The 18,493-nt window shown below is 48.1% G+C and overlaps 1 protein-coding gene across 7 annotated transcripts in view; it reads left to right on the plus strand.

Annotated features, from left to right (window-relative positions):
- Positions 1 to 18,493, plus strand: part of CAMK2B (calcium/calmodulin dependent protein kinase II beta) — an 858,678-nt gene that overhangs the window by 561,554 nt on the left and 278,631 nt on the right. For all 7 annotated transcript variants that reach the window (XM_029604232.1, XM_029604231.1, XM_029604230.1 and 4 more), the window contains exons 7-8: positions 11,749 to 11,851; positions 15,569 to 15,652. In XM_029604232.1, the coding sequence (XP_029460092.1) occupies positions 11,749 to 11,851; positions 15,569 to 15,652 (187 nt within the window). The remainder of the gene's footprint in view (positions 1 to 11,748; positions 11,852 to 15,568; positions 15,653 to 18,493) is intronic.

Genomic DNA, 18,493 nt, shown 5'->3' on the forward strand with positions numbered 1-18,493 from the left:
CTAGTAGCCCACTCACTGGAGAGTATGCAGATTATTGTAGACCAGTTCACCTATACAGCTAGATGCTTCAGGCAACAGAGTTCATATACCAGTCAGCTCCCTATAAGCTCTATGTCAAGCCTACAGTTTTCATTGAGGGCATCCAACTAAATGCAACTGACAATTTTGTTATCTCGGAAGTATGCTTTCCAACACTCTCATTGTAACTTTGATAATGAGATTATAGAACACATTACAAAGGTACATTCTTCCTTTGGCAGACTCTGTCATCATCTATGGAATGAGAGAGGGGTGAGACTACTCACTAAGATTAAAGGTTATTGACAACAGTACTTTCCACACTGTTGAATGGTTGTGAATCCTGGACACTATACCTTAAATACCTCAGGCAACTTGAGCAATTCCAAAATTGCTCCCTAAGATCCATCTGTAGTATAAGATGACAAGACAAGATCTCCAATGGAAATGACTTTGAAGGATGCCAGATTTCTAGCATGGAGAGAATGGTGGTGGTGAACGCTCAGCTTCGGTGGGCAGACCATGTCAAAAGGATGACGAACACCAGAATTCCCAAATTTATGCTCTATGACCAACTGAAAACTGGACACAGATTACAGGGAAAACCACACCTCAAATTCAAGGACACCTTCAAATAGAACTTCAAAATCTGTAAAGTAGACTTTAGCACTTGTGAGTTACTTAGCTGTCCACAACTTGGAAACCAAGGAGCCACAAGCACAAAAAGAAAAGAATGAGAGAAGAAAGGCCAACTCCACAACTTCATCACCTGTGGTCTCATTTGCAGGTCAAGGATTGTTCTTATAATCACATGAAGAGACACCTAAATATATTTGGTCAAAGGGAGTTTCTGAAAACTCATATTCATCATCAATTGGAGACTCTTATCATCATCAAGCCTAAAACAAAATTGCACGCATCCAACATTTTCATAGTCCTTACTTTGATTAACATTAATCTTAAATGTGATACTTTAAGGAATATGCATACATCTGTTTTGTTTGGCTTTACAGAGCCTATAAGCAGCAGGGGATCTTGGGGATAGTGTAACCCACAGCACTTAGGAGCTGTGGTAGCTAAGAACACAACTGACAGGATCCTGTTCTTCCTCTTCATTTATGCTTCAGACCACAAGTTCATTGCCACTTTAAAAGCAACCCAGCCAGTGTCCGTGGGCATGATGAATTATGAAGGAGGTGGCAGCTGAGGCCTCTCAGCCCTCACATGATTATGTTATAACCATGCTCTCAGTACAATATAAGTAGATAATGGTTTTTGGTGGGCTTTTCACTCTGTGATTTGTTGCCTTCCTCTTCATAGGAGAAAATTGAATTTTGCCACAGGTAGGAGCTCCTGATACTTGAAATAGAATATAATAGAAAAGGCCACTCATGCCCCGTGACAGGCCGACCACCAACTTGCTAATTCTACTCCTGAGCCACTCAACATGGGCCTTTCCTGCCCAGCAGGTGGGACACTTTATGACATCAGGACATACTCCTTATTGCAAGGAGTAGATGTGATGACATCATTGCCTCCTGCTACTTTACACAAGATAGATGTCCCCAGTGGCTCAAGAGCAAGACTTTGAAGCTGGCAAAGCAATTTTTAAATTAGAACCCAAGCCAGGAACATTTTCACACCTGATTGTTTCACCTTTAATTAGGATGTGCCCTGGATAAATGTTCTCACCTACAGTGAGCCTTAGGAAAACATTTGCTGCTGTGGACTCTGGTTTAATGAAAGTTCCCTTTGTGTGCCTATGGAATAAAAGCTTTCTTACATCAGATTCACTCCCTGTAATGTTTAGGGCATAAATTGTTATCTGAGATCATATTGTGAAGAATTTTCTCTGATAAGTTTGGATAAAACGAGCCCGTAGTCTGTAAGGAATAATTGTCTTATTGGTTTATCTGATATTTAAATCAGGTAAAATAAGGTCCAAGGTCTTGTAAAGAGAGCAGAATGCCTACACCTTTTCTTGAGATGGTTAATAATTTTTATTATAGCAACGTAAAATATACAATGGTTTTCAATAATAGATATTCCCTGTACGTACTCGGATCAGTCCAGACTCCTGGGTTTGGCCCCCCCTCTAGCAGATGGAGACAGAAGTTTAACAACAAACTCCACCCTATCTGGGCTGGTGCCACCTACAGTCTGGCAGTATTCTTCTGTCTCCAGCAGGTGGAGGACGTGCCAAACCTACAGTCTTGAGTTAGGGTCTAGCGGATTTAGTCAGGGTTAGGCAAAAACTTTTAAACTTAAAAAAAAACGCAAAAACAGAGTAGACACAGAGACAGACCGCAGTGTGTTCCTGCAGGTCGAGGTCTCCCGCCTCCCAGGGGGTTGTGAGGTCCTGAGGGGACCATCCTCCCTGGTTTCAGAGGCGGTGGGTGTTGAGGGTTGAGGACCCATCATTCAACACAAGCGACTACTGGAGGTGACACTGGGGAGCCCGGCTCACTCCCACCAGTAGGTTCAGGACCCAGAGGCACCAGACAGGTACTTTAAAAAAAAAGTGACATTTTTTTGTTTGTGCGCCGTTTGTCTCCGAGAGCCGCTCCAATTGCGAGGGGGTGCTTTTTAGTCCGTTTCGCCGCTTTTTCGGGGTGCGGGGGTTCTTTTTTGATCCCTGTCATGCCGCAGCGGGCCGTGTGTCAGGCCTGCGGTTCGGCGCGTGCGCGCCTGTCGAGAGACGGCCTGTGCGCAGCTTGTGTTCCCGGCGGCGAAGGTGCCTCTGCGGCTTCAAAAGGAGTCATGATCCAGGTCCAGTCGGTGGTGGGCGCATTTGGGCAGCTGCCGGAGGTGATCCCTGCCCTATTCCTGGACAGCGCGGGAACGGGCGCCATTTTAGCTGCCTCAGGGTCGGCGACCACAGCTCCGGCGCCATTTTGCCTCCCTTTCCGATGGCACCAGCATTGCAGAGAGAGGAGGGTTTTCCTTCCCACTTGTCCTCGCAGCACGGAGTCCCTGAGGAGGACAGGACCGCGGTTGGAGGCAAGTCCAATGCTGACTGTGATGTTGCAGGGACTGGAGATGATTCTTCCTCAGAATCTTCTTTCTCGTCCAATTTCGTGCTCCTTATGCATAAAGCCTTTAAGAACATAAGAACATAAGAAATTGCCATGCTGGGACAGACCAAGGGTCCATCAAGCCCAGCATCCTGTTTCCAACAGAGGCCAAAAAACCAGGCCACAAGATCCTGGCAATTACCCAAACACTAAGAAGAACCCATGCTACTGATGCAATTAATAGCAGTGACTATTCCCTAAGTATAATTGATTAATAGCCATTAATGGACTTCTCCTCCAAGAACTTATCCAAACCTTTTTGAACCCAGCTACACTAAATGCACTAACTACCTTCTCTGGCAACAAATTCCAGAGCTTTATTGTGCGTTGAGTGAAAAAGAATTTTCTCCGATTAGTCTTAAATGTGTTACTTGCTAACTTCATGGAATGCCCCCTAGTCCTTCTATTATTCGAAAGTGTAAATAATCGAGTCACATCTACTCGTTCAAGACCTCTCATGATCTTAAAGACCTCTATCATATCCCCCCTCAGCCGTCTCTTCTCCAAGCTGAACAGCCCTAACCTCTTCAGCCTTTCCTCATAGGGGAGCTGTTCCATCCCCTTTATCATTTTGGATGCCCTTCTCTGTACCTTCTCCATCGCAACTATATCTTTTTTGAGATGCGGCGACCAGAATTGTACACAGTATTCAAGGTGCGGTCTCACCATGGAGGCCCGCAAGGCAGCAATAAAGAGGCCTCCTTCAGTGGACTCCCAGCCCGATCCTTCCAAGCGGGCTCGGACCCCGCAGGACGCGGATTCATTGCTGGCCAAGCGTCCGAAGCCCTTGAGAGCACAGGTGGTTGACACTGATTCCTCCTCTTCAGTGACAGAGGACCAAGAAGAACTGGAGTTGACTTCTCAGCCCCCGAGGGGGGTGGAAGGAGACGTGAGACGGCTGCAATCAGGTCTGAAGGGAGCCCGTGGGACGGACGGGGATGATCCAAAGGTGGTCCGTCTTTTTTGCAGGGATGAACTAGGGCCTCTTATCCAGGCTATCCTGGGGGAACTAGATATTCAGCTTCCGCAGGAGGAGTCTCGCCTTGGCGCTACGGACTCTGTGGTGTTGGGGCTCCGGGGGCCTCCTACCTCCTTCCCTTTTCATTTCTCCGCCACAGACTTACTTTTTAAGGAGTGGGACACTCCGGATTTGGGACTCAGGGTGGCGAAGGCCATGGATAAGCTATATCCTTTACCTGAGGAGACTTTGGAACTTTTGAGGGTTCCTAAGGTGGATTCAGCCGTGACGGCGGTCACTAAGAAGACCACCATTCCGGTCACAGGGGGCACGGCTCTGAAGGACCTGCAGGATCATAAGCTGGAAGTCCAGCTAAAAGGATATTTGAAGTCTCCGCCCTAGGGATTAGGGCGGCAATGTGTAGTAATTTTTCATTGCGAGCAGGTCTCCGTTGGGTGCAACAGCTCCTTGCCAGCGAGTCCTTATCCCAGGAAGAAGCCTTACAGGCGGGTCATCTAGAGGCTGTCATTGCCTACAGTGCGGATGCCTTTCATGACTTGCTTCGCACAAATACCAGAACCATGCTATCCGTGGTATCTGCTCGGTGTCTCTTGTGGCTTCGGAACTGGGCTGCCGATGTCTCGTCAAAGGCCCAGCTAGATTCCTTACCATTTAAAGGTAAGCTTCTTTTTGGAAAGGAGCTGGAGGACCTGGTCCAGTCCTTGGGCGAGAATAAAGGGCATCGCCTACCGGTGGATAGGCCAAAGTCGAGAGGGTCTTTCCCCTCCAGGTCTTGTTTTGAGAAATATGCCTGATCAGACAACTAACATTGAGAAGGAAAATACCCAGACGCCTCTGCTGTTCTGTGGTCTGTCAGAGCTGAATGAACTCTGAGTGCCTTTCTGAGCATGACTTGCAGAATGTCTTTGAGCAGATAGACAAGCTGGCACCAAAGGAGGTGAGCCTATTCAATGGGTCACACAGAAGAAATCAACGGCGGGAGCTTCAGGCACTATTCTGTTGAAACCTCACTGGACAAGAACATTTACAGGACAAAAGGAGTATCTGGAGAGTGGGGGGGCAAATGAGCTACACCGGGGAAACCTGTCAGGGCAGTTCAGAGGATAGGTTGTCATGACTACAGCATGATGTGTCTCTGTAAATGAGTCTTTGGGCAGTCACGTAATTCTAGAAGGTTCGGCAATACTGTATGTTTAACTATAAAAGAAGGGTCACTTCCTGTATTCCATGAGATGCTGATCATTTTGAAAGACAAAGGGCACCCAGTATCCAGCATCTCCCAAGAACACTTTTGCCAAATAAAATGTACTTTATACCTTTTGCTGAGTCTAAGTGTTCTTGTTGCCCTGGCCCTAAGTACAGAAAATTATGTACAGTTTTCAAGGAGGTCGACAGACTCGGACGACTAGAGGATCGGGTTCTTCCTTTCGTCACAATGCCAATAGACAGCAGTCCTACACTCCGTCCTTTCTGAGGCGGCAGTTCGGCAGACCCGGTTCCGGAACGGGGGCACCGAGAGGAAAGACCTCACAATGATGGGCAGCCAGCTCATTCCTCGGTCCCCATGGTGGGCGGCAGACTAACAAGGTTTTACAAGGAATGGGTCAAAATAACGACGGACCAGTGGGTCCTTGCTGTGATAAAACACGGTTACGCGTTAGATTTTGCACGTATGCCCGTCAGGGGTTCATGGTCTCCCCCTGCGCACAAGCATCAAAACGCAGGGTGGTTCAAGACTCTCTGCAGCGACTCCTAGATCTCGGGGCCATCATTCCGGTACCGTCAGAGGAGCTTCGAAGGGGCTGGTACTCCATTTATTTCGTGGTCCCCAAGAAAGAAGGAACTTTTCGGCCCATTCTGGATCTCAAGCGGGTCAACAAATGTCTGCGGATTCCTCAATTCCGGATGGAAATGCTGAGATCGGTCATTGCGTCGGTGCGACAAGGGGAATATCTGGCATCTCTGGATCTCACCGAAGCCTATCTCCATATCGGCATCCGGACGGACCATCAGCGCTTCCTACATTTCTCAATTCTGGGGCGTCATTATCAGTTCCAGGCACTCCTGTTCGGTCTGGCCACGGCCCCCAGAACCTTCACTAAGATTATGGTAGTGGTGGCGGTGGCGGTACAGCTCCGCAAGGAAGGATTTCTGGTCCACCCGTACTTGGACGATTGGCTGATCTGAACGAAGTCGGAGGTGCGATGTCAGGAGGCGGTCTGTCGGGTTCTACAGTTGCTACGCAACCTCGGTTGGGTAGTCAACCTGTCCAAAAGTCGGCTTACTCCCACGCAGTCTCTGGAGGTTTTGGGAGCTTTGTTCGACACCCGGCAGGGCATGGTTTCCCTCACGGCAGAGCAGGTGTTCAAACTTCAAGGTCAAGTTCGGACCCTGTTAGCCAAGTCTCCTCCCATAGTTTGGGATTATTTACAGGTGCTGGGTTCCATGACGTCGACTCGGGAATTAGCTCCTTGGTCTTTTGCTCATATGAGGCCTTTGCAATCTGCGTTGCTCTCCCGCTGGAACCCAGTTTCAGAACAGTTTCGTCTTCAGTTACCACTGACGGGGATACGCTCACTCCAACCTGGCCTGGTGGCTCAACCAGGACAATTTAAGACGGGGTGTGCCTTTGGTAATTCCGGATTGGACGGTGGTTACCACAGACGCCAGCCTTTATGGTTGGGGTGCAGTTTGTCAGCGGACCTCGGTGCAGGGCAGGTGGTCCTCGCAGGAGGCTCGTTGGTCCATCAATCGTCTAGAGACCCGAGCAGCGCGGTTGGCTCTGCAGGCGTTTCTTCCGATGCTACGAGGCAAGTCGGTACGCATCCTCTCCGACAATGCGACCACGGTGACTTATATCAACTGGCAGGGAGGAACAAGGAGTCGACCAGTAGCATTGGAAGCTCGGTTGCTGGTCTCTTGGGCGGAACGGAACTTGTTCAGTATAGCGGCCTCCCACATCACCGGGGTCAACAACGTTCGAGCGGACTTCCTCAGTCGACATTGCATAGATCCCAGGGAATGGGAACTCATGGACGAAGCTTTCCATCGCATTTGTGCTCGCTGGGGACCGCCCTGTATAGATCTGATGGCGACGTTCAGGAACGCCAAGACGCCCCGCTTCTTTGCCTGTCGTAGGGAACCCTGTGCGGAGGGCGTGGACACACTGGTCCTCCACTGGCCGGGGGATGTCCTTCTGTATGTGTTTCCCCCTTGGCTACTCATCGGCCACACTCTTCACAGAATAGAAGTCCATTCGTCAGAGGTCATCCTGGTCGCTCCCGAGTGGCTGAGGCGTCCATGGTTCGCGGATCTGATCAATCTGGCCATCGACGGTCCCCTGAGGTTTCCGGATCTACCAGACCTTCTACATCAGGGTCCGGTTTATTTCGATCAGGTCGAATGCTTTTGCCTAGCGGCATGGCTTTTGAGAGGAAACGTCTGAAATCCCAGGGGTATTCGGATGCGGTGGTCTCTACAATGTTGCAGTCCCATAAGGTTTCCACTTCCTTGTCTTATGTAAGGGTCTGGAAGGTTTTTGATGCTTGGTGTCTCGCTAGAGGTGTGGTGTCTACCCGGGCGGGGTCACGGACGTCTTGAGTTTTCTCCAGGATGGTTTAGCGAAGGGCTTGTCCTGGAGTTTTTTGCGAGTACAGGTGGCCACGATCGGTTCATTGCGGGGTAACATACATGGCCTAGGCCTAGCGGCACACCCAGATGTCTCCCAATTCTTACGTGGAGTAAAGCATTTGAGACCTCCTGTCCTGGAACTTGAATTTGGTTCTTAAGGCCTCGTGTTCGGCACCCTTCGAACCGTTACATACGGCTACTTTGAAAGATCTTACCTTGAAGGTAGTGTTTTTGGTGGCGATTGCCTCCGCTCGCAGACTGTCGGAGCTTCAAGCGTTGTCGTGTAGGGAACCCTTTTTGCTGATTTCTGAATTGGGTGTTTCCTTACGTACGGTTCCATTCTTTCTTCCCAAGGTGGTTTCTTCTTTTCATTTGAATCAGTCGGTGGAGCTGCCAGCTTTCTCTGACCGGTCGGACCCCAATTATAAGGATTTAAGGAAGTTGGATGTTCGCCGAGTGTTGCTCTGCTACCTGGAAGTTACCAATGTGTTCAGGATGTCAGATCATCTTTTTGTGCTCTGGAATGGTCCTCGTCGGGGTAATATGGCTTCTAAGACCACGATAGCTTGTTGGTTAAAAGAGGCCATAAATTCTGCTTATTTGTTAGGTGGGCAGCCTTTGCTGGTGGGCCTTCGGGCTCACTCTACTCGATCGCAAGCTGCCTCCTGGGTGGAAAGTCATCAGGTCTCACCTGAGGAAATCTGTAGAGTGGCTACGTGGAAGTCGCTTCACACCTTCGCTAGACATTACCGTTTGGATGTCCAGGCGTCAGGGACAGGGTCCTTCGGAGCAGGGGTACTGCATGCGGGCCTCTCCAGATCCCATCCCAAGCAGGTGTAGCTCTGGTACATCCCAGGAGTCTGGACTGATCCGGGTACGTACAGGGAAAGAAAAATTAGTATCCTTACCTGATAATTTTCGCTCCTGTAGTACCACGGATCAGTCCAGAGTCCCGCCCTATTTAGGGTCTTATCTGATTGGAGAGGAAACACTGTTGTTTTTCCTGTCTTGTTTTTCTTTGCAGACCGATTGCGTTATTCTGCAGCCCATGGGTGCTGATCCCATCTGAGGGTTCTGTGAGCCAATTCGATCCTGTTGTTAGGTTACTGTATATAGTTAGTTGGGGGTTGTTTATAATCCATTCTGCTTTGACATTAAGTAATACTGCCAGACTGTAGGTGGCACCAGCCCGGATAGGGTGGAGTTTGTTGGTAAACTTCTGTCTCCATCTGCTAGAGGGGGGGCCAAACCCAGGAGTCTGGGCTGATCCATGGTACTACAGGAACGAAAAATATCAGATAAGGATACTAATTTTCCTTTGTTTAAAATTTATGGTTTAACAGAGTAAATCACTCTTGTTACAAAGGTAATGAAAACACCTGTGTCTAGCCCAAACACTTTGCCAGCTAACTACCCCACTTAAAATAGTAATTTAGTCAGTTAATCTTACACTGATCAGGAGTCCATGAAGACATCTGAGAGATGGTGTCAGGCTCCCTCACTTTCCAGTGCAATCGGGTTGTCTCTCTTAAAGGGTCTGGTCAGAATCCTGTCTTGTGGCATGGAGGATAGCCAGCTGGACCTCTGGTGGGAAAATGACAGGTTAACACCAAGTCCAAGGGTGGTGGCAGACCCAGAGCTTACAGAAACCTCCATAAATTTTACAGACAGGGGACAGGAATGAAGATTAGCTTAACCTGTAAAGGCTTGTCCAAGGATGAGATCAGCAAGTATGATTAGGCAGGTACTCCAAAGTTAATGGAGCAGGCATGGGCTGAGCTGGGAGTCCAGTCTTGAATCCTGGTATGAAACTTTGTTATAAGTCTCATGAATAGTCTTGGGTATAAAGTCCTGTGTGTGAAGTTTGCGTGTTGAAATTGAGCTCAAAATCTGTAAGTCCAAAGTCTTTTCTTCATTAAGACTTCATGCATATGCATAGGATCCAAAAATCAATATTAATTGGAGTCTACCACAGTCCACTGGCACAGGATTGATATGTTTCTGATATCACTTCTTCTTAGCTGGTACGTGTGTGCAGATTCTCATGTGGATGATAACAGACTGGAAGACATTTAGTGAACAGAATTGTGCCTCATGACTGAATACAAATTTTGTCAAGGCCACAAGTTAGCAAGTTTGTGTCTGGAGGTACCAACTAAATTGTAAAGTGAAGACAGATTGCTTGATATGAAGAACAATATCAGATTCTTTTCCTCTGTGCAGTTTTCACAGGCATTCACATTAAAAATGCAGGGGCCATCACATGACTTGATTTCCATCTAATGTTGCTTGGGTCAGCATTCAATTTGATTCAATTGCACACTCATTTTTAGGGTGACTGGTTTATTCCTACAGGATTAAAGGGCTGCCTCCTGCACACTTCTGCCTGAAGTCCTGGTGACCATTATGCTCCCATGTGTAACCAGTCAATGTCCATACAGCCAGCATCATTACTTTAGGTGGATCTACTCTTGGTTTGTCCACAGACTGTTCTCAATTGCTCTTTGATCAGCCACGAATTGTTGACAGAAGTAGTCAAGGTTTTTTTGTTGTTGGGTTGTTTTTTTTTTTAGCTTTCACTATACCATTGGGGAATCCTCATTGTCATTATGAAGACCAGGCCAGATTTACAATTTAGATACTCACAGGCATTGGGTGGGGTATTTCCAAAATCATAAAAGAATACAGGTTGAGGTTGGTTCCCCCCAAAACTATAGAGGATGTGGGGAGGGAGGAGGATGTGGGGAGGGAGGAGGAAAGTCCAACTACTAGAAATCATCAGGGTGCAGAGCTGCTGCCCAGGTCTTATTATCTACCCTCACTTCTGGGCCTGCAACCCATTCTTCCTATTCCAGTTCCTGTCTGCATTTGTGAACTTCCTCTTCACAAATGCAGGTTCTTTGCAGTGGCATATGTGCACTCTCTGCAGGTCCTGCAGCACTCCATCCTTGCTACAGAACAGGCTTCCTGTTACCCGAGCAGCTTGTGCTAGAGGTGGAGTGTCGTGGAGCCTGCTGTGAGCACGCATGCACCAGTGCAAAGGCCCCATGTTATTTAGGGGGCATTCTTGCTGCAATGGGGATGGGACCTGGAAGAAGAAAAAAGGGTTGCAGGCCCAGATGACATCAGTGTCAGCAATGTTTTGGCACCTATCAAAATTTGGCAGAGGAGACAGTTACCTATGTTGTCCATTCCTAAATCGGGCCTGATCAAGACTAGAGATACAGCATTTCCTTTCCCCATACTGCTTCAGGCATGAAATAGGAGAGAGCTGCTGCACCCAAGTTCCTGGGTAACATCTAGCCACAAGATCATTTGAATGGTCTAGGGCAGTGGTCATCAACCCTGTCCTGGGGGCCCACCAGCCAGTTGGGTTTTCAGGATATCCACAATGAATATGCATGAGAGAAAATTTGCATGCATTGCCTCCATAACATGCAAATTTTCTCTCATGCATATTCATTGTGGACATCCTGAAAACCCGACCGGCTGTTGGGCCCCCAGGACAGGGTTGTGGACCACTGGTCTAGGAGTCTCCAAACTGCTAGATATTTCCATCCTAGGTTTTGATTTCCAATAAATATTTCTCTTCATGATAAAAGTTATTTTTAGAAATGACATCCCAGTATTGATTGCTCAGTTGTTCGGCCTAATCATTGGACATACCACTTTAGGTGACATGATGCCATTCCTGGAAGTACCACCTGAACAGTGTGATATTGGCTGATAATGTGATGCCAGCCCTGAGAAGTATGACCTGATTGGCTGATGGTGTGATGTTATCACTGGGAAGTATGACTTAATTGGCTGATGTGAATTCATCCCTTGGGAGTTATGACCTGAAAGGTGACATTTGGCCTGAAAGTACCACTTCTCAAGAATGGTAGCTTTCTTGGTAAGGCATCTGCAAAGTTCTACTCAACCCAGGGACAGTTTGTTGCCTCTCTAATATGTGTTCCTCTTGTGAAGTGTTTGTTGTTGCTGTTAGTTTCTCCTCCTTCACAATACAATAAATGACCTCTGTGTTGCACGGGTTGTTAACGGCAGCCGGAAAACCTCCTCCTGGCCAGTAAATGCAAAGGAGCTGCAGTGAAGTTGGCTGATTTCGGTTTGGCTATCGAGGTCCAAGGCGAACAGCAGGCATGGTTCGGTGAGTGACTGCGTCAAAAGTCATTTTGGTTTTGAATGCTGTATCTTTTGTTGTTTGTAAGACTTGTTAGCTTTCTTAATATTTTATCCAGATAACCTGCAACCAGATTGCCCTGTTAATCCCTGCATTGTGCCATCCCCAGACTGCCCTTCTTCTCTGAATCAGACCTATACTGCACCAGGCCCAGACAGCAGCCAAACCATTATCTCTGCTTTGCACCAGGACCAAGCTGCCTTACCTCCGAGCCATCCCTTCATTCTTGCACTGAACCATTCCCAGACTGCCATCTCCTCAGCACTGTACCAGCCATAGATTACCATCCCTTTAAGCCACCTCATCGTCCCTGAACTACATAGGCCTCTTACAGCCACATCCCCCACTCCCCCCGACCATTATCCTCTCATTTCACTATCATGTAGTCTGCCAGATACACACTGCCACCCCTCTAGGCTCTCACCATGTATCCTTTTATCAAACCAGTTCCATACACAGCCAGGTACCAGCTGTCTCCCCCATCCCATTACTTATCTCTGCACTGCACCAGCCCCTCACTGCCACTAGTGGTGGCCCTAGGTTTGTTGTTGCCTTGGGCAAGAGAGCCATTTGGAGCCCCCTAAAGATTTTGATGACCCATGTAAGCCCTGCCCAGTCGGCTCATGGGTGTACACGGGAAGGGTCCTAGGCCATATAAGGCCCCATGACCTCTCTGGGTTCCTGCCTGGGAGGGAAAAGACAGTCTTTACAAGACCCTTAGGGTTTTCTTCATGCTCTAGGGATCAACTGCACACTGGTTCGGTCACACCAAAATTACACTCCACTCAAAAACTATTGTTGAAAACAAAAGTCTTTTCTAAAAACTAGTGGCAGGAAAACAAAAGTCTTTTCTAAAAACTAGTGGCAGGAAAACAAAATCCAAAAATGTTGAGATGCCAATAGCAATACTCCAGTATGGTAAAACAATACACACAAAACGCAACAAAAGTAGCAACAATCTTTTGCCACACACTCCTCAAATCTTTCTCCAAAGTTAAGCTGTTATTGACAGGCACCCTTCCTCCTTGTGCCCTTTTGGGTTGCAGATCCTCTTCTCCTTTCTGTTTCTCTCTAGCCAACAACTCTGTGGATTTTCCCAGGCAGTTTGTCTCTCTAAAACCTCATGGTTCTCTCTTCCATCAGTTTTGAAGATTCCCTTTCTTTGTGAGACTCCTTAGATTCTGATCTTTTCTCAGTAATCCTCTTCTCTCTGGAATCCCAAAGCATCTCCCTCTTGGAACCCTTCCTCTAAGAAGACTTGGCCAATCTCTTCCTGGGTACCAGCCACCTTCTCTGAGCAGTCTTCTCCCAAGACCCTCCCTGTAGGAGGAATAGGCCCAAAAGTACCTCTCAGCAGGAAGATGGCATTCCTTAGGACCCCCAACTTCTGGAATCCTCACCACTCTGTTATTTACTCCTTACTCCTTCTGCATCACATGAGTACAGCAGATATTAGCTCAGAACCCCTCCCACTGGGGAGTGGTATACCTCCTTAACTCACCTCACTACACTGACATCACACCAAGGGTCAGGATCTGTTGAGGTGCCTGACACATGCTGGCAAACAAACCTGTTGAGGCTGCTGATGCCTTAAAAATAAAGGGCAACACTGCTAGGAATGAACAGATTTTGGCAGCCCCTTCATCTATAAACAAGTCAGACATTTTCAATTTAAATTTCACTTTGCTCTATCCATGAAACTGCAATGAAAATTTTATTATGGATCTTTGTATTGCATTTTGACGGGCCGATGCAATATCAAGCATGAAAAAACGTGCATCCAAACTGGGCAAATATTTTTTCAACATGTGCATATCCCCCTCTCCTGGGTACTCGCTGCAATAGGAAAATGAGCTGCTGTACTAATAAGGATGAACTAGGGATAAATTGTGCTTCCCTAGCACATCTATGGCACCGGGCGCCCAGGAGATGTGGCTGTATGTGGGTTAGAAAAGCAGACGCTCAATTAACGAGTGTCCGTTTTACTAACCTGCGCACAGCCACAGGTTAGGAAAACAGACACTCGTAAATTGAGCATCCATTTTCCTAACCTGACCCCTGTCAAGATTTTTTTTTTCATGCTGCTTTCTGTGGTTCCTCCTACTTAGTGTAGAACCACAGACAAACAGTAATTTCTGCTTTTTTTTTTTGAGCAAGCCAAGACTTAATGCCAGCTTCAGGGCTGGTGTTAATTCTTGCATGAAAAACATGCGCATCAGGTGCATGGTGATGTTTTGCATCGAGGTCAATAGCTAATAGCCTCATCTGCATGGCATTTACATGTGATGAGCGTTATTAGCAATGAGAGTGTTTGGATGTGCATTTTGGATGCGCTAATCCCCTAGGGCGTCCAAAAAGTGTGTCTAATCATGGGCTAACCTGTGCGCTAGCCTGAATGCACAATATTGCTTCGGCCCCTGAAGGAATTAGCCGCATGTTAAAATGCAAAGAGAACCACTTCCTTGCATAAACTTCACCCCCAAAAAAATTGTTGCGAAATTTTGTGGTACCCTAAAATGTGGGACCCAGAGCAGTTACCTGGTTTACCACTCCCTACATCATCCTTTCACCTCTGCTATGTATCAGCCTCACACTGCTGTGCCCCATATCCCTTCCTGCAATGCCATAACTCTGAACATGCACCAGCCCTCCTACTGCCACACCTCTGGGCCACCCAAACCATTCCTGTACTGCTCCAGTCCCACACTGCCACCCCTTTAGGCCACCCTGAATACTTCTGCACTGCCTGTGTCACCAGTTATCTTGTTGGGGGGTAGTGAATGACACCAAGGCATTATGTAGGGCTGATGCAAGAGAATTTGGCACCCTAGGTGAACCTTCAGTCATGCATCCCCTCTCCAACTTAGCTATTGGTGGCAGCTCCTGCACAACACCTCCTCCAACCATATGCAGTTGCTCCAGCTCAGCACTCCCTTCTTTAGCAGTAGTAGATCTGGCATAGCACCCATCTATGCCTCACACTGGCAAGATTTTGCTGCCCCCAAACCTTTAGAGTGCTAGACCCTGGCATTATGGCCTTCAGCCCTTCCTCATCTAGTGATGCCCATTGGCTAAGTGTTGCCCAGATACAGACATTCCCTTTTAGTCCTGCATCAGCCAACTTAGGATCCAGTGGCCAAAGGCTAGTGCTCTGTTCTGGCAAATAATCATAGGTATCTTCATACCAGGCTAATGCTCCTGCCCTGGGGGCTGGGGGTGGACTACTGAAGTAAGGAAGCAATGTCTTGCTCCTATAGTGAAATGTGGTAGCAAACCAAAGAACTTGACAGAAGTAGTAATAATAAGACTACAAGATGATTGGCAAAGTTGCCCTGTCCCTATCCAATAGAGCTTACAGTTTGAGTTTGAGACTAGGATTACCTCAGGCCAGCTCATGCAACTTCATCCTCTCCTTAACACTGAGAAGAAGCAGGCCTGTGTGTGTGTGTGTGTGTGTGGTGGAGAAGGTGGAGTCTACTGCTGTCTCTGAAGCTGGTCTCCAATGTAAGCCGAGATCTCAGCTCAGGGAGGGAGAAATTTGCCCCCCTACCTCCTTCTCTGTATAACTGTTGCAGTAGTACAGCTGATAACCTGGCACTGAGTCCTGGCCCCTTTGGCTCTCACACCATGTTGGATGCATGTGCTAGTGTTTGATATAACGCTTGTTATTTCTTGGCTTGGCAGGATTTGCTGGTACCCCAGGCTATCTGTCCCCAGAAGTACTGCGCAAAGAAGCTTATGGCAAGCCAGTGGACATATGGGCATGTGGTAAGGTGATCAATGCAGGGGCATTCACTTACTGCAGATTCAGATAATTTTATTAGCATGACAGTTGTACATGTGTTGCCTAAGAGATATACATAATGATTAAAATAAGAGGAAGAAAATAAATTACATAATAATAATGACAGTAATAACAGACATGCTAACTAGCACACATTGGGGGCTCTTCATTTTTAGCTTAAACAGATTTTTCCCCCAAAAAAACAAATCTCAGGTTTTCTAAAATGACTATTCATTTCTTAACAATTTGCACCCTAATTTTGGAACACACTACACACAGAATTTAGTTTTGGTCCCACAGAGTTCATGATGGATTCAAGTCTGGCCTCCCTTCCTCTGTTGCCCAGCACAATTTCTGGTCCTCTTCCACTACTTCCATTCCCCAGTTACACAGGAGGAGAGGCTGAGCTGCTTGTACTTCTGGTCACCAAAATAATATTGCTATTTATGTAGAAAAATGAAACATGATTGTGTACTGATTTTTCTCCCATTTTTGTTCATGATGTAATAAATACTGACAAAGTCCTAGGAAAACAAAACAACAACTAAAAATGAAGAGGTTTGCAACTATTTATTAAATAAGTCTATTGATGATTAAAAGATTCCCCTTTTTCACTCAGAATTTTTTAAACATTAGAAGCCCATGCAGGGATCACACTGACATGGCACAACACAAAAGCAGCTGAAGACTGAACTCAGAGCACTTGTGGCCAGGATATATCTCTCTCTATATTATAAAATTATAAGGGAATCTGGGTGAGCATCGTGGTGCATCTGTGCATGCATACTTGTAGCAATGTGCCAGAGCAGAGGGTTTGGGGGGGGGGGCTGGAGAGTAAGAAAGAGGAAAGGAGTGGTGTGGTAGGTCAGCTGGTATCAGAAAGGCTGGGGGGTTCTCAAGCCTCACCAGTGGCAAAAAGCAGCCAGAGGTGGAAGAGAAGATGGGGGGAGGGAGTCAGAAGAAGAGAGGGTTAGTCTGGAGGGAGGGGCAAGGCAAGTAAGGGTTGGAAAGGTAAAGGAGGGCTGAATGAGAGAATACGGAGGGAGGAAACAGGAATGCAAAGTGGGGAAGTAAGAGGAGAGCAGAGTTGCTTACCTGTAACAGGTGTTCCCCTAGGAGAGTAGGAGGTTAGTCCTCACACATGGGTGACATTAGATGGAGCCTGGCACGGAAAACTTCTGTTAAAGTTTCTGGAACTTTGACTAGGCACACTGAGCATGCTCAGCATGCCACTATCCACATGTCCGCGCGGGGTCCCCCTTCAGACTCGTAACATACAATTACGAAAAAATAAAATAACAAACCTAGTAGAAACCCAACTCTGTGGGGTGGCAGGCAGGATTTCTGAAGACTAACATCCTGCTGTCCTAGGAGAACACCTGTTACAGGTAAGCAACTCTGCTTTCTCCCAGGACAAGAAGGATGGTAGTCCTCACAGATGGATGACATCATCAGATGGATCCCTGTCACAGAACACTTATGTCAAAGTTTTTAGAACTTTGAATGGCACTCTGAGCATGCCCAACATGCCACCAACCCCATAGCAATACGGAGTCCCCTTTCAGTCTCTTTTTTTCCGCAGAGCTGTTGCCTCGTGGTTAGTGGAGTTCTGTGAGAACTTTTTCCTCACAATTTCCTCACGGAACAATTCGTAGTTTTTCTTCAAGTTTTTCCCCGCTTTGGGGTCCCCCATTGCAAACTGATTTCTCTGGTGCTTGGTAAGTCTGTTTCGTGTTTTTTACGGTTGGTTCCCGAGCATCTAACCCCCGGTGGCCGATGGCCACTGACCACACGCTGCCCTTTTTTATCATGGCGACCGGTTTTTGGACGTGCCCTGAGTGTCCGCGGACTATGTCCATAACAGATCCACACGATGTCTGCGTCCTGTGTCTTGGGCCTTCCCACAATATCCTTCGATGTCCCAGCTGTGCTCAGATGACCCCCAAAGGCCGGCACAAGATGGAGCACTTGTTTGGTTCTAAGCAATCTGCTCCATCAACTCCGGTACCGGGTACGTCGAGTCGTGGGAATCAAACTGACTTGGGACCTTCGCCTTCGAAGCACCGCCAAGAAGGTCAGGAAGCGGGAGATCACCCTTCACCAACATCAGGACACTCGAAGACTTCTGCATCGTCTTCCTCAGCGCCGGAGAAGGACTGGGCCGAGCACCATGTGAAGTCATCACCGTTCGGTGCCGGCACAGACAACGGAGTGGCATCGGCCTCAGCCGAACCCTCTCCGAAGAGGTCCTGGGGAGAGGAGGCCCCAACTTCCTCTGGACCCGGGAGCCCAGGGCGTTCCCTACCGAGATTGGTGGCGGGCACCGAGCCTCCGCGGACCCCCATGGATGCTCCAGTGACGCCCAGCCTGCCTCCTACTCCAGGGTTGGTCTTGTCCGCACCCTCATTCAGAGAGGAGTTGGACCGCGTGCTTCAACAGGCAGTGCTAAATGCCCTTCGGGGTCTCCAGCCGCCACCAATGCTGGCCTCCATACCAGCATCGGAAACGGCGCCCTCCATTTTGGCGCCTCTGCTGGAAAGGCTGGATGTGCTGCTCGGTGCCTTACCGATGCTGTTATGGGAACCGGCCACGGAGGGCCGTGGCTGGCCCCCTTCACCTACCACGCACGCGCTGGCGTCCTGACCGACCCAGGGACGCTGGTGGCGGCTGGGAGCCGCGGCAGATGCACCCTGCTACGTGGGCCCCACCTCGGACTTCCACCGCCAGCGCAGCCTTTTCGGCCTGTCCAAGCCCGTCCAGGCTCTCCTGCCTCCTGGCTGCCTTAGGCACGCATGCGCGCCCCTGAACTTCATTTAAAGGGACCG

The sequence above is a fragment of the Rhinatrema bivittatum genome, chromosome 5, assembly GCF_901001135.1.
Source record: "Rhinatrema bivittatum chromosome 5, aRhiBiv1.1, whole genome shotgun sequence".
NCBI lineage: Eukaryota > Metazoa > Chordata > Amphibia > Gymnophiona > Rhinatrematidae > Rhinatrema > Rhinatrema bivittatum.